The 14,661-nt window shown below is 47.2% G+C and overlaps 3 protein-coding genes across 3 annotated transcripts; all 3 read right to left on the reverse strand.

Annotated features, from left to right (window-relative positions):
- Positions 1 to 1,299: 1,299 nt before the first annotated feature.
- Positions 1,300 to 3,648, reverse strand: LOC147226834 (acidic mammalian chitinase-like). Its single transcript, XM_086158984.1, has 11 exons — positions 3,624 to 3,648; positions 3,521 to 3,550; positions 3,237 to 3,441; positions 3,087 to 3,143; positions 2,836 to 3,001; positions 2,630 to 2,754; positions 2,430 to 2,553; positions 2,166 to 2,348; positions 1,968 to 2,084; positions 1,568 to 1,718; positions 1,300 to 1,526 (listed from the first exon to the last, which is right to left on the reverse strand). Exons 1-11 carry the CDS (start codon positions 3,646 to 3,648, stop codon positions 1,300 to 1,302), a joined length of 1,410 nt encoding a protein of 469 aa, XP_086015110.1.
- A 1,091-nt stretch (positions 3,649 to 4,739) lies between these two features.
- Positions 4,740 to 7,905, reverse strand: LOC147226835 (acidic mammalian chitinase-like). Its single transcript, XM_086159025.1, has 11 exons — positions 7,791 to 7,905; positions 7,694 to 7,720; positions 7,391 to 7,595; positions 7,253 to 7,309; positions 6,996 to 7,161; positions 6,317 to 6,441; positions 6,106 to 6,229; positions 5,842 to 6,024; positions 5,475 to 5,591; positions 5,245 to 5,377; positions 4,740 to 5,137 (listed from the first exon to the last, which is right to left on the reverse strand). The coding sequence occupies exons 1-11, from the start codon at positions 7,813 to 7,815 to the stop codon at positions 4,863 to 4,865; spliced, it is 1,437 nt and encodes a 478-aa protein (XP_086015151.1). The 5' UTR covers positions 7,816 to 7,905; the 3' UTR covers positions 4,740 to 4,862.
- A 2,015-nt stretch (positions 7,906 to 9,920) lies between these two features.
- Positions 9,921 to 14,033, reverse strand: LOC147226836 (uncharacterized). Its single transcript, XM_086159967.1, has 13 exons — positions 14,009 to 14,033; positions 13,894 to 13,923; positions 13,614 to 13,818; positions 13,426 to 13,482; positions 13,173 to 13,338; positions 12,974 to 13,098; positions 12,741 to 12,864; positions 12,483 to 12,665; positions 12,188 to 12,304; positions 11,877 to 12,009; positions 11,787 to 11,809; positions 10,271 to 11,676; positions 9,921 to 10,215 (listed from the first exon to the last, which is right to left on the reverse strand). Exons 1-13 carry the CDS (start codon positions 14,031 to 14,033, stop codon positions 9,921 to 9,923), a joined length of 2,889 nt encoding a protein of 962 aa, XP_086016093.1.
- Between the last annotated feature and the right edge of the window lie 628 nt (positions 14,034 to 14,661).

Here is a 14,661-nt window from a genome sequence, read left to right on the forward strand (position 1 = left end):
GTTTGGCTGTGTCCAGGTACTGCGCCTGTGGAAAAACCGGCGGCCCCACGTTGAGGATAAAATGCTCCACGCCGTGTTTTGTTGATCCGGTGGAAAACGTGGGCGTCGCCAGTGACAGAAAATCTGCCAATAACCTTTGATAAACATTCCCTGAAACCAAAAAATTGGTGCACGCACACGGCCCAAACCTTTTCATCTTGCACCATGCGTCCATAAGACGGCGACTAACGGGCCGTTGGTGCGCAGAAAGTCTGCGCCGATGATGGGGGCGATCACGAACCCCCGCTCAAAATGGCGGCCATCCAAGCAAACAGACAACTACCATGAACCGAAGGTAACTACAGTGGACCCATTTGCGGCACTGACCCAAATGTCTGCCCATGTCAGTGGAAGTAGGCTCTTCTGCGACCGAGTCAACCAGGAAACCGAGCCTGGCTGAACAGCTGGGTGCCTCAACCGGCGCCCACAGCTGCTTCTGAGCAAACTCCTAATTGAAGTGTTAAGATGCTGAACTGCTAACTGGCAACCAAATGCTCACGGTTCATCCATGATGGGATAAGTGAAAGGAAGTTTCTCCAAGGGATTAATATTCACGATTGGTGCGTTCAAATTTCAACTTCATGCAAATACTGTTTCACCACAACCTAGTTGGCTGTACTGCAACCAGCAAAATAATTTCATGTTACAGGGAAACCTTTCCAAACTGCACATGACAAACTCTAACGTGGCAGCTTTAGCACCTGAGGTGGACCGGTTTGGTGTCATAGAATTGTGCTAAGCAAGGGTTGCCATAGGGGAATCTATTCTTTTCACAGGGTAATTCCACCACAACCAGAAAAACCCAGGGGTCTCCTTCATGATGCCTCCCCTATAGCAGGGATTAGTGGACCACAGGGGTACATAGACAGCACACTTGGGCTTCCAACTGCCAGTTTCTTTGACAAAGGGGAGTCTCATGAGCCGAAACACCATGATGGATTTTGAGAGTTGTCCACTTCTGTTAAATGGCTTTCAGGACAAATACATAGATGGTACTTTCTTAGCCTATGGTCAGGGTAAAGGCTAATAGCAACCTGTGTGACACAGTGTCCAACAAGTGTCGCAAACCATCTAAAGTGTCTCTTTAAATGCTAATGTCTGAAAAGTAATCAGAAATGTTCACCATGAATCCCTGATCCAAGTAGCATAACCGTGAGGTCTTGCAAGGATTCTTAGTCACCTAAAGAGATTAAACCAGTTCCCTCATAACAGAACACTAGTATTTGAGATTTCATTTTGCTGGTGGAAGAAAGCCTTTATTTATGCCCAGATGCAGCACTTGCAGCTGTCCTGGAAAACCAGGTCAGCGGGACATTTCTGCTTGTAGGTCACGCCATGGGCACACTGGTAGAAGGCATTGCGGTTGTTCTTGTTGGGGTAAAGGCCATCAGCTTTCCCATCACAGAAACAGGGGCTTCGATGAGATGTTGTAGCAGCGGCGGTGGTGGTATTTTCCATTGGTTGTGCTGCTATGGAAGGCGGCATGTCTAAACAGGAGAGAATATTAGAGTCTCCAAGGACTTTACACTGTGCAGAGGGGCTTTACCTGAATACAGAAGAGTGTGCAGGTGTCTGATAAGGGGGTATTTCCCTTCTCCACAGAACTCGCCAGTGAAGTCATCCAGATCCAGAGACCAGACATTGGCGCCACCAAACCCTTTACTTTTCAGATATTGCACCTAGAGAATCAGAAGTTCTTGATTATACCCCAGGTTAAAATGGAGCTGTGGCACATCATTTCATAGACTTCCTGTAAAACGCAGGATTAATGGCATGCTGAGATTTGTGAGAGACTTCAAGAATCAGACTGAAGAGGGGAATGACCTGGTACCTCAGGCAAAGTTCAACCTTTGGCACTTTTAAAAGTTCCACTCAGCATTCATCTTTAGTCACTAAACTGACGGAAAGTGAAATACAATGATGTTTACCTTAATTTCAAAGCTTTGCTTGTTATCATAACCAACCCACTCGTCGGCTTTCACAGCATAGGGCACCTTCTGGTCATCAGCCCAATGGACACTGGCACCAGTGACCCAAGAGCAAATCTGTTCAAGTGAAAGCAGGCTTTTCGTCACACAAACTGCGACATGTATCACAATCAGGAGGAGGTTCGGTTGAATTCTCACCTCATAAGTTGACCAAAACCCGGCTTCACGGGTGAAGTTCCCGGCTGAGGCGGCACCACTGGTGGGGGCTCCAACACCATTCGCTGCTGTAGACAAACGAAACGAGCGCCCGTATGCGGCAAAGCCAACAAGGAGCTTCTCAGCAGGTGCGCCTTGGTCTCTCCAGTAGGTCATTGCAAAATCCTAGGGTTAAAAAAAAAAAAAAAAAAAGTTGACTTAGCTTTTTAATCTGGAATTTAAGGGACATCTGAGATTTTAACTCACCAAGTTAAAATTAATCATGGCGCCTTCATCTGAGTGGCCACGGTACAAAGGACTGTTGTGACCAGTGAATCCGTCCCATTGTCCATGGAAGTCATAGGTCATGACACTTATGAAGTCCAGGACCCTTTCAGGTGGAAATCATGAACCAGAACATTAGATGTATAGTAAACTAAATATATAATAGCACTTGATAGACTCACTCCGACACTCTGGGAATCTCATAAGCGCTGTCAATTTTCCCCTTCTCAGCAGCCACTGCAGCTGTCAACAGTAGTCGTGACTGGTTGGTCTGAACACTTTCTTGCTCAAATGCCAAAAGCAGTTCCTAAATACAAGATACACCTCAAACTAGTCAGAAGGTAAACATTGTCTCACAGCCTGATGGGGTGCAGATCTCAAAGCTGACCTGACAGAGTAGCGTGAACCTCATTTTGTCCACTGGGGGGCTTCCTCGAGCTCCTGGATACTCCCAGTCCAGGTTCAGACCGTCGAAGCCATACTGTCTCAAATAACTGATTGACGAGTTGATGAATGTTTGACGGTTAGCGAAGGTTGAAACCATGGTGGTAAATCTGTAGACCAACCGCAGTTGTTAGAGGTATTTCACTACTTTAGTTTGGACAGCATGTCTGTCCTGCCAAAGCTGTCAAGACTCACTGTTCTACTCCAAAGTTCCAGCCGCCCACAGCCAGCAGAGTCTTCAGATTGGCGTTACTGTGAAGGACAGGTTCGCTTTTGTGAGCCAAATCTGTCAGAATTCCATGAAGTACAGAACTCCCCCTTAATAAAGCTAAGCAGTAAACTTGCCTGCTTTTGAGCCCATTGAAGGATTTGTAGAGAGTAGCATCATTCCATTCAAAATTGATCAGTGAATTGGAGGGGCTGACTACAGCAAAGGCATAGGTCAAGTGGCTGCAGAGGCTGGGGTCGATGTCCTCAACGGTGTATCTTCCAGCACCTGGTCGGTACTGGGCCCAGTTGGTAAAGTAGCACATCATTTTGGTGGCGGAGACTATTAGACACATGGGTGACGTGAACTTGCCAGACAGATGAAAGGAGTCATACAACTAACAGAAGTTACCACAACATACCAAGCTGTGCGCACATCAGTAGGGACAACCCTGAAAGACAAAAAAAAGGTAACCAAGGGTTACCCCTTTCTCCAGTTTGACAGTGGGAAGAAATGAGCATTACCTGCAAGAAGGCTTAGGTGGGCCATGGTGCATCACTCAGGGTCTTCCCTCCGTTGGCTGCAATTACAAGAATTTCTAGGTGAAGAGCTTTTTCAAGACTGTATTGTGATTGTTTGCTCCTGCAACAACTTGAACATGAGATTAGGCTACACTGCTGCCCCAGCAGCAGTGAATACAAGTAGGTGAACCAGATATGTTTTTGGGACCCATCAGCAGGACAGAGTTTTATACTAGGATTTGGTTCCCCTTCTTAATTGTCTGACATCCAAGCAGATAGGAGTAAGGAAAAGGTACAGTCAAGGAAGGAATGTGGTTCAGTACCAGGCACACATACACACCGTCCAATCAAACCAGCAAGTTAAGCTGGGAATGACCAAGATGAGCTACAGGGGACCAGACAGAAGAAACTCTGCAGATCCTCAGTGCAAAGATGAAAAGCTGGTATTTTGGTAAGTATGAGGTTGGTGTCTTTATACTGGCCTTGACTGCTGGGGATCAGCTTCAGGTGGGTGTAATCAGGTAAGTGACGGCAGGTGTGTGGGCCGAGCAGTGCCAAAGTAATGAGTCCAGGGAGGTGAAAGTGTAGACCGGACTGGAGACCACAGGTCAACAAGAAATCCTGAGCCTGCCGCTGACTGTACTTTTGAAACCCCTGTTCTTGTTCTCTATCCGAGGTCTCTTCCATCTGTGAAGCCAGTAAAGACGCCACAGGAAGGAAGACGAGCAGAGCAGAATCTATTTGACGATGCAAAGGCAAAAAAAGACAGAAAAAAAACACATCCAAACGCAAGGGTCTTAAAAAAAAACAACAGAAGTTCAGAGATGAGCCACCATCTTGGCCTTGATTTTGAAATCTTGGTACTGATGCTCTGCAAAGGGCGCTGCTAGGACATGATTGCAATCTTGATTTGAGCGAATAAAGACTACAGCCAGACACTTCGTTGGTCTTCTGGGATAAACAGATTTTGGAATTCCGTGATTTTAAGCCGGGAGCACTCCTAGTGGGGGCTACCTTGCTCTTCTGGAGGACAAAGAACGCTTTGTTACCTCTTATGTTGACCACTGAAGGGAGCAGCTGACACTTCGAAGATACACAATAAAAAGCCGAGTAAAGGCGTGATGTTGTATCATTTTATTGCAGTACCGCTACTGTATGATATTTATTTCAACAAGACACTGTATTTTCTGCAACCCTGCATTCGCCTTCATCGGCCTTGTTTCTCGGACCGATGATTTGTTGTCAGGGCCAGTCGCAACATTTGCACGCGTCATTAAAGACCAGGTTAGCGGGGCATTTTATGATCCACGTGATTCCGTTGCTACAACTGTAAAAAGAGCTCGGGGAATCCGGTTTTGCGTAAAGTCCGCCTGGCCTTGAGGCGCAGAAGTTTGTGATCGGCGGTGCTGAGGTACTTGTCTTTTCTCCTGGATCAGATGTGGTGTCGGGTGATTTAGTGATAAAGGGACCGTCGGGATTCGCTGTGGTTTGAGGAGGAGGAGGAAGGGGAGGAAGGTCTGTAAAATAAAGATTCGTTGTCATTGTAATGTGAATCACAATGATCATTTTTACTCTTAAAAATCTAGCAGTTGTTGTGCATTTTAATCCCATCTATGTTACCGACCTAAATCCAAAAGGGATCGGAGATGGTTGATCAAGGCATAGTTTCCCTGCTCACAAAACTCTCCACGAAAGTCGTCCAAATCCAGGGTCCAGACGAAGGCCCCTCCAAATCTGTTGTCTTTTAAGTAACGGACCTGAAGGCAGATTGAAAATGACACTTCAGCAAATCAATAAATAATATATCTGGAGATTATCTTACAGAGCGGTAGAGTTGAACATATGAATGATTACCTTTGTCTCAAAACTTTCTTTGTTGTCAAATCCGACCCACTTATTCCCTTTGGTGGCATAAGGGACTTTCTGATCCTCTATCAACTGGACATTTGCACCTTGCAGGAAAGCACAAATCTGCCAAAGAAAGGAGAAAAAAGACATTTCTAACAAAAGATTCACGGCAAATCATATTCAACAAATATGGACCCTGAGTGGATGATGGCGAGGAGTAAATAGTTCAGCTGATTATTGACTGTTCCCAAGAACGGGTTGACCACTCGTCCCTTACTGGCTCACTCTGCTTGGAACCACTTGCCAAGAGAGTAGTTGACTGTAGTTCTTGCATGTGGAATCAGAATTCTGGAGGTTTTAAATGCCAGTTTACCTCATAATAGGACCAGAATCCGGCCTCCCTTGTAAAAGGACCAGCAGGAGCAGCCTCGCTTCTTTGTGCTCCAAGCTGACTGGATTGAGTGGCAAGTTGAAAAGTTCTGCCATACGTCGCGAAACCCATATTGAGCTTTTCCACAGGCATCCCTTTGTCACGCCAGTATCTCATGGCGAAGTCCTTGAGTGTAAATAAAATGTAACTTTCAAAGGATCACGCCGCTAGCGTTAACGTACGGCAAACAACGACCTGGTGACTTGCCGTATTGAAATAAACATTGTCGCCCGTGTCGAGGGATCCTTGGTACAAGGGACTGTGGTGTCCTGTGACGCTTTCCCAGCTTCCATGGAAGTCATACGTCATCACTTGCACAAAATCCACATATCTGGCAAAACATAAGTGATGAAAAGGTCACGACGACAAAGCGACAGACGATCACAGAAATTCTGGGGTTAGCATAGTTTTGGTCTACTTTGCAATTTCTGCAATTTCATAACCGGCGTCGATGGTCGCTTTCCCCGCAGCCACAGCGGCAGCCAGCAATAATCTGGGCCGGCCGGTGTCGGTGCCTTCCGCCTCATAGGCCTCCGCCAGCTCCTGTAAACTCAAACGTGGAAAAGTGAAAGCGTTGTTTGTGGGCAAACTACGGCCCGCGGGCCACATGCGGCCCATCGGTCGTCTTAATCCGGACCCCCAAAGATTGGTACAGAATTCATACTTGATGTGAATAATTGGATCAATGAATGTCGGCGCTCAAACAGGAGATAATTTCATTTTTGGAGCTGCTTGAGAACACTTGAGAATTTTCCTGAGCTGAATGACAGATTGGTTTTGTGATTTAGCCTTTACTGTGGACATACTGACACACATGAATGAGCTGGATGTGAAGCAACAAGGGAAAAACCGGTTTGTGCATGAAATGCGAGGAAACGTCAGAGCCCTCAAAACCAAGTTGGTTTTATTTTCAAAGCAAAAGTAAGATGACTCTGATATGTACCGTTAACAAATCCCCTTTTTTTTTTAATATGTATCTTGTCTTGTGCCGACCCGGCCCGTCTGTCAAATTTTAAAAGTCAATACGGCCCCTGAGCCAAAAAGTTTGCCTTAGAACAAAGGGTTATGAGCGCCTCAGTAACGGCTCTTAGTCTGACCTTGCATAGTAACGTGAACCTCTGCTTATCTTCTGGTGGGCTTCCTCTTGCAGAGGGGTATTCCCAGTCCAGGTCAAGACCATCAAAACCAGTCCTTCTCAGTAGCTCGATGGAGGAGAGTACAAATGTGTTCCTCTTAGCTTGTGTCGAAACCATTTCAGAGAATCTGTGTAGAATTTTGGGATTAAGACGCCGTTATGTGAGCTGCATGCAACCCATTCAAACGTGGATATTTATTCACTTGATTTTCACGTCACCTCTGTGATCCAAAATTCCAGCCTCCAACTGCCAATAGGGTTTTAAGACTAGGATTCCTGTATAGACATACATTTTACTGTGCTTCATGGTTACGTCCTGAGGAACAACGGTACCCGCCTTGAAGGTAAACAACTGACCTCTGTTTGAGTCCGTTAAATGATTTAAAGAGCGCCTCATCATTCCATTCCACGGTAGATAACACATTTGCCTCGTTAATAGCAGAAAAAGCATAAACCAAGTGGGTACACAACATCGGATCAATATCCGAAGGCATGAACTTTCCATTGCCAGGTCTGTATTGGGACCAGTTAGAGAAATAGCATACAAGTCTGGAGCATGATCCTGAACATGGAAAATAAAAAACGATTGGTAAGTCCGGAAGAAAATGAAATAGCTTATATTGTGATCAAAATGCCGCTAGAATTTCTTTTTTAACTTACCCAAACTGCTCAGGAACAAACAGAGACCTTTAAAGTCACAGATAAAATAAACATAAGGTGAAAATTCATTTTATAGAATTTTATCTGTGTCCCTCACCTACAACTGGAATAAGCGTGTTCATATTTGTTGGACTCCACTCTCAGTTCAAATCGACAATGAACTAACAGAGACTGCAATAACCTAGAGAAACCTTGGACTCAGAAATGCTGCTTCCATCGATCATCAAAGGTCAAAGACCCTTTGTGGATGCAACTTTTTGTCCAAAGCAAGCAAAACAAAGCTATTACTTGAGATTTCAGGAGTGTGCCAATACTTTGTATACCAGGTGCAACAATACTGAATGTTGTGCCATCATTTTCAAAGGTTCAAGGATTCAAAGTAGTCAGGAAATGTGTTTCCTTCTGCAATGAAATTCTAACCTTGCTGTCCCCAGAGAAGCAAGATAGTTTGACAAGGTAGTAGAAGCAGGAGGCGGGTAGTGTGGCAAGAACTTGGTAAAAATAAAACATGAAAAAGGCCGGTTAGAGATACGGTGCAAATGTATGCTTTCCAATTAAGCATGATGTAATTACCAATGCAATGGAGCCTCAGGGTGGTACAGGTCAGTGTCTCCCTGAACCAGTCCCAAGCCAGGATAAATGCAGAGAGTTGCATCAGGAAGGGCATCCGGCGTAAAACTTGTTTCAAAACCAAATATGTGAATCAAATTTTGTGAGCAGCAATATGGCTTCATGTTTAGACAGAGCACTGCAGACACAGTATTTGCTTTGAGAATGCTAATAGGGAAGCACAGAGAATGTCCGCGGGAGCTTCTTTGCGGTTTTGTAGACCTAGAAAAAACATATGAAAGGGTGCTGAGGGAAAAAGTCCTCTGAGGAAGACAGAAAGGTATGTTAGACTGGTGCAGGACATGTATGCTAACTTTGAGAGTGGTGAGGTGTGCTGTAGGTGTAACAGAGAAGTTCAAGGTGGAGGGGGGACTCCATCAGGTATAAGCTCCGAGTCCCTTTTTGCAGTGATGGACAGCCTGACAGATGATAGACAGGAATCTCCATGTACCATGATGTTTGTGGACAACATTGTGATTTGCAGAGAGAGCAGGGAACGAATCTAGAGATGTATGCTCTGGAAAGGAGAGGGATTAAGGTTAGTCGCAGCAAGACAATACATGTGTGAATGAGGAACCCGGGTGGAACAGTGAGGCTGCAGGGTGTGGAGATTAAGAAGTTGGAGGATTTCAAGTATTTTCGGTCAACAGTCCAGAACAGTGTGGAAAAGTAAAGAAACAGGTTCAAGCAAGTTTGAATGGGTGGAGAAAAGTGTGAGGGGCACTATGAGATAGACTAGCCAGAATGAAAGGTGGAGAATACAGTGAAGAGACCAGCAATGCTGTATAATTTAGGAACAGTGACAAAAAGACAGTTGGCAGAGCAGGTGGTCACAGATGAGGTTCTTGGAAGTGACCAGGATGAATAAGATAAGGAATGAGTCTATTGGAACAGCACATGTTCAATGTCTTGAAGGTCAGAGAAACCAGATTGGGTCATGTAGAAGGATAGCGAACATATTGGTAGACTGATGCTGGAATTGAAGCTGCTAGGCAAGAGTCTTACAGGAAGACCAAAGATTGGATTTAGTGAGGATACAGAATAGATGGTGTGGCACTGTGGCAAGCCCTTAAGGGAATACTATTAGAAATTCTGAGATTGGCAGGTAAACAAGTCAGTGCAGGAAGGCCATGAATATTCTAAGGTAGTTCATGACTCTTTAGCCACTACTGTAAAATCACAAAAACATGTGCAAGTCTAATATGCCAGTGAAGGCTGGCCATGTTTTACACTATTTATCCCTGCCAGCAAGTACTATCTGCAAACCTTATGATTGTCATGTTGTGACTAAGATGGGCAGAGGATGCTGCCCTGAAAATTGTTTGATGCTGGTAGAAGTCAGAGTTAGCCAGTCACTTAGGGTGGTGGTGCAGGCAAAGTAGACGTTGTGGGTCGTGAGCATACCAGTCAGCTGCAGAAGTTAGAGTAATTGAGTGTGCTGGACCTGTGTAAGATTTCTAGCTTTGCTAAGCTGTTGCAATGACAAGGGGTGGGAGCCCACATGGGAGGCTAAGTACCCCAGGAACTTTTGATCCCTGAACTAATCACATTCCAATTTTACAGTAAAGTTACCCCAGTAAAGAACTTGAGCATAGTAAAGTTTGACAGAACATTTTATTTATGGCATGACACAGCACTTGCAACGGTCCCTGAAGACCAGGTTACGGGGACAACGCCGGATACTGGTTTTTCCTTTGATGCATTGGTAGAAGGTCTTGCACCTCTTTTTGTTGGCATAAAGGCCATCAGCTTTCCCAGCGCAGAAATTCAAGTTTGGCTCAACTGTTGCTCTGGTTGTAGCAGCGGTGCTCAGCAGTTGCTGAGGGCTTGCGGCCAAGGTTGTAGCTGCAGGGGTGGTGCTGCTCTCCGTTGGCAGAGGGCTTGCGGGCAAGGTTGTAGCTGCAGGGGTGGTGCTGCTCTCCGTTGGCAGAGGGCTTGCGGGCAAGGTTGTAGCTGCAGGGGTGGTGCTGCTCTCCGTTGGCAGAGGGCTTGCGGGCAAGGTTGTAGCTGCAGGGGTGGTGCTGCTCTCCGTTGGCAGAGGGCTTGCGGGCAAGGTTGTAGCTGCAGGGGTGGTGCTGCTCTCCGTTGGCAGAGGGCTTGCGGGCAAGGTTGTAGCTGCAGGGGTGGTGCTGCTCTCCATTGGCAGAGGGCTTGCGGGCAAGGTTGTAGCTGCAGGGGTGGTGCTGCTCTCCATTGGCAGAGGGCTTGCGGGCAAGGTTGTAGCTGCAGGGGTGGTGCTGCTCTCCATTGGCAGAGGGCTTGCGGGCAAGGTTGTAGCTGCAGGGGTGGTGCTGCTCTCCATTGGCAGAGGGCTTGCGGGCAAGGTTGTAGCTGCAGGGGTGGTGCTGCTCTCCATTGGCAGAGGGCTTGCGGGCAAGGTTGTAGCTGCAGGGGTGGTGCTGCTCTCCATTGGCAGAGGGCTTGCGGGCAAGGTTGTAGCTGCAGGGGTGGTGCTGCTCTCCATTGGCAGAGGGCTTGCGGGCAAGGTTGTAGCTGCAGGGGTGGTGCTGCTCTCCATTGGCAGAGGGCTTGCGGGCAAGGTTGTAGCCGCAGGGGTGGTGCTGCTCTTCATTGGCAGAGGGCTTGCGGGCAAGGTTGTAGCCGCAGGGGTGGTGCTGCTCTTCATTGGCAGAGGGCTTGCGGGCAAGGTTGTAGCCGCAGGGGTGGTGCTGCTCTTCATTGGCAGAGGGCTTGCGGGCAAGGTTGTAGCCGCAGGGGTGGTGCTGCTCTCCAATGGCAGAGGGCTTGCGGGCAAGGTTGTAGCTGCGGGGGTGGTGGTGGTCTCCATTGGCAGAGGGCTTGCGGGCAAGGTGGTCACGACAGTGGTGGTGCTGCTCTTCATTGGCAGAGGGCTTGCGGGCAAGGTGGTAGCTACAGTGGTGGTGCTGCTCTTCATTGGCAGAGGGCTTGCGGGCAAGGTGGTAGCTACAGTGGTGGTGCTGCTCTTCATTGGCAGAGGGCTTGCGGGCAAGGTTGTAGCTACAGTGGTGGTGCTGCTCTTCATTGGCAGAGGGCTTGCGGGCAAGGTTGTAGCTACAGTGGTGGTGCTGCTCTTCATTGGCAGAGGGCTTGCGGGCAAGGTTGTAGCTACAGTGCTGCTCTCCATCGGCAGAGGGCTTGCGGGCAAGGTTGTCACGACAGTGGTGGTGGTCTCCAGTGGCAGAGGGCTTGCAGGCAACGTTGTCACGACAGTGGTGGTGGTCTCCAGTGGCAGAGGGCTTGCTGGCAATGTTGTCATGACAGTGGTGGTGGTGGTCTCCATTGGCTGAGGGCTTGCGGGCAAGGTTGTAGCTGCAGTGGTGCTGCTCTCCAGTGGCAGAGGGCTTGTGGGCAAGGTTGTAGCTGCAGTAGTGCTGCTCCCCGTTGGCAGAGGGCTTGCAGCGGTAGCTGTTTCAATTGGCGGAGAGGTTGTAGCTGCAGTGGTGCTGCTCTCCATTGGCAGAGGGCTTGCAGGAGAGGTTGTAGCTGCAGTAGTGGTGTTTACCATAGGAAGAGGGTTTGCAGGCACTAACAACAGGAATAAAGGTTGCATTAGAGAGGGTGCTTTAAGAGTTGATAGTTGTAGGGGGGTTACCTGAAAATAGAAGGTTGTGTAGGTGTCTGATAAGGGGGTATTTTCCATCGCCACAGAACTTTCCACTGAAGTCATCCAAATCCAGGGCCCAAACATTGGCTCCACCAAAGCCTTTACTTTGGATATATTCCACCTGGAGAATTACAAGTTAATATTGCAAGTTATTAGACTAAGCAGTGGCACACATACGGAGGTGAGCTTGAGTGATTTTAACCAGGTACCACAGCAGAGCACAAGTGGCACCTGCGGGCCAATTTTTGGCTAAGTTCTAAGTGCCATAGCCCCCATAAATGGAGGGATAAGATGCTTACCTTCATTTCAAAGCTGCGCTTGTTGTCAAACCCAACCCATTTGTCCTTTTTCACAGCATAGGGCACCTTCTGCACTTCAAGCCACTGGAGACTGGCACCTTCAAGCCAAGTGCAAATCTGTAGACAGAGAAAAATTAGGCTTTTACCCACTATCAGCTGCAACATTGGACTTCAATTGTTGAGGTTGGGTGCCTTTTTGCTGGGATTTACAAAAAGCAATGACATGTTGGGACAGTTCCTGAAGCCTCTACTGTAAGAGTAGCAGACTAATTAGGCTACAGCCAGATAGTCTCACCTCGTAATAGGACAAAAACCCAGCTTCACGGGTGAAGTACCCAGCAGTGCCACCACCCCTGACAGGGACTCCAAGACCACTTGCATCTGTAGCTAGATGAAACGTGCGGCCGTAGGTGGCAAAGCCAGCCAGGAGCTTCTCAGCAGGTGCGCCTTGGGATTTCCAGTAAGTCATAGCAAAGTCCTAGGACAAAGGTTACAACTGAATCTAGATTCTTTATTCTGAGGTGGAAGGTATTAGTTGTGCAATTCTACCCACCAAGTTGAAATCAACCAGTCTGCCTGAATCTTTGGGGCTGCAGTACAGTGGGCTGTTGTGACCTGTGACGCCATCCCACTGGCCACGGAAGTCATAGGTCATAACATTTATAAAGTCCAGGATCCTTTCCAGATGAAGACATTAAACTTAGGGTCAAGTAAAGCCCATTTGCAACCAAAAAAAACTGATAATTAGCCATAACGGATCATAAACTTAGTGGTCAATGGACTCACTTTGACACTTCAGGAATCTCATAACCACTGTCAATTAATCCTCTCTCAGCAACCACCGCAGCTGTCAACAGCAGTCTCGACTGGTTGGTCTGAACACCTTCTTGCTCAAATGCAGCAAGCAGTTCCTAAATAAGAGATACAGCTCAACCTGGCATGAACTTTTAGCTGGACTGATGAGGGCGCATATCACCAAGCTGACCTGGCAGAGTATCGTGAACCTCTTTTTGTCCTCTGGGGGGCTTCCTCGTGATCCAGGATACTCCCAGTCCAGGTCCAGACCGTCAAAGCCGTGCAGTCTCAGATAATTGATCGAGGAGTTGATGAATACTTCACGGTTCGCGGCGGTCGAGACCATTGTGGTAAATCTGCGGACCAATGTCAGATGAGTTGAAGGATTCCCTTTCACTAGGTTTGAATAAAGTCTGGACAGCCTCAGATCCATGAAGACTCACTGTTCTACTCCAAAGTTCCATCCACCCACAGCCAACAAAGTCTTCAGATTGGGGTTACTGTAGAGGACAAGTTGATAAACTAAGTTCTGCTGTTGAGATGCAAGTAGCCACCAAGAGTACAAGACCTACTTCTCTGCTATTGTGGAAAGCTAGGATACAAAAGTTTCACTGCATAGTATGGAACTCACTTTTCTTTGAGTCCATTGAAGGATTTGTAGACTGTTCTATCATTCCACTCAGAAATTGCCAGTGTGTTGGTGGGGCTGATTTTGGCAAATGAGTAGATCAGGTGGCTGCAGAGGCTGGGGTCAATGTCATGAACAGTGTATTTCCCCACACCACGTCGGTACTGTGCCCAGTTGGTAAAGTAGCACACCATTTTGGTGGACGAGGCTGAAAGGCACATTGAGTTAAGTGGCTCCCAGAAACATGGGAAAGTGAGCCAAGCTATACAAATAAAAAACTTACCAAGTTGCACACAAATCAAGAGGGATAACCCTGGAAAAATAAGGGACCAAGATTTAATTTTTTCCCCACCCCTCCAGATTGCTTTTCCAGTCTGGAAGGGAAAAACAAAACCTACCTGCAAGAATGCCCAAGTGGGTCATCGTGTCAGATGAGCAGCTCCCTCCAGGGGCTGCAATTACAATTGATAGTTCAAGAGCTTAGTCTAATTGTTTGCTCCCAGAACAGCCAAAGCATACTGGAAATAAGGCTAAACTGCTACCCTAGCAACTGGGAATACAAGGTGTAATTGGTAGGACAACAGATCTTTCTGCAATATCTCTTATTGACCAATGCACACAAAGACTAGAGGAAGCAAAAGAAGGAGCAGTGTCCATTACCGGGCCGAACCAGCAAGGTGCAGTGGGGACACAAACAGAACTCCAGACAAGAGCGCCTCTACTGAACCCGAGGACAATCTGGCTACCAAGTGTCTGAGAGGTTGGTATCTTTATCCTGGCCTCGATTGCTGGTGATCAGTTTCAGGTGGGTGTAATCAGGTGAGTGAGAGCAGTTGTGTGGATGGAGAGCTTTAGAGCTTGAGCAGTAAAAGGGTACTGAGTCCTGGTTGGTGAATCTGCAGATGTGATTGGAGGCCACAAGCAAACAAGAAAACATCCTGCCGTTCATGATATTTCCAGTTTGTGAAACACTTATTCGTGATAGTCTGAAAGTCTGATAAAACAAGGCAAAAGGTCGGTAAAGATGCTCCAGGGAGAATGGTGAATGGAA

The sequence above is a fragment of the Fistularia commersonii genome, chromosome 14, assembly GCF_037954325.1.
Source record: "Fistularia commersonii isolate RoL2024-O1a breed Wild chromosome 14, RoL_Fcom_v1.0, whole genome shotgun sequence".
NCBI classification, from domain to species: Eukaryota; Metazoa; Chordata; class Actinopteri; order Syngnathiformes; family Fistulariidae; genus Fistularia; species Fistularia commersonii.

What these genes read in the sequence shown, in the direction of transcription:
- LOC147226834 (XM_086158984.1), bottom strand. Translation starts at nt 3,648, where the DNA reads ATGGCCCACCTAAGCCTTCTTGCAG. An exon ending in GGTTTTGGTCAACTTATGAG is followed by an intron (nt 2,085 to 2,165) that starts GTGAGAATTCAA and finishes TCACTTGAACAG; the next exon opens with ATTTGCTCTTGGGTCACTGG. An exon ending in AGGTAAAGCCCCTCTGCACA is followed by an intron (nt 1,527 to 1,567) that starts GTGTAAAGTCCT and finishes TCTCCTGTTTAG; the next exon opens with ACATGCCGCCTTCCATAGCA.
- LOC147226835 (XM_086159025.1), bottom strand. Translation starts at nt 7,815, where the DNA reads ATGAACACGCTTATTCCAGTTGTAG. An exon ending in GGTTCACGTTACTATGCAAG is followed by an intron (nt 6,442 to 6,995) that starts GTCAGACTAAGA and finishes TTGAGTTTACAG; the next exon opens with GAGCTGGCGGAGGCCTATGA. An exon ending in ACAATGTTTATTTCAATACG is followed by an intron (nt 6,025 to 6,105) that starts GCAAGTCACCAG and finishes TTTACACTCAAG; the next exon opens with GACTTCGCCATGAGATACTG.
- LOC147226836 (XM_086159967.1), bottom strand. Translation starts at nt 14,033, where the DNA reads ATGACCCACTTGGGCATTCTTGCAG. An exon ending in GGTTTTTGTCCTATTACGAG is followed by an intron (nt 12,305 to 12,482) that starts GTGAGACTATCT and finishes CTCTGTCTACAG; the next exon opens with ATTTGCACTTGGCTTGAAGG. An exon ending in CCCTCTGCCAACGGAGAGCA is followed by an intron (nt 10,216 to 10,270) that starts GCACCACCCCTG and finishes AACGGAGAGCAG; the next exon opens with CACCACCCCTGCAGCTACAA.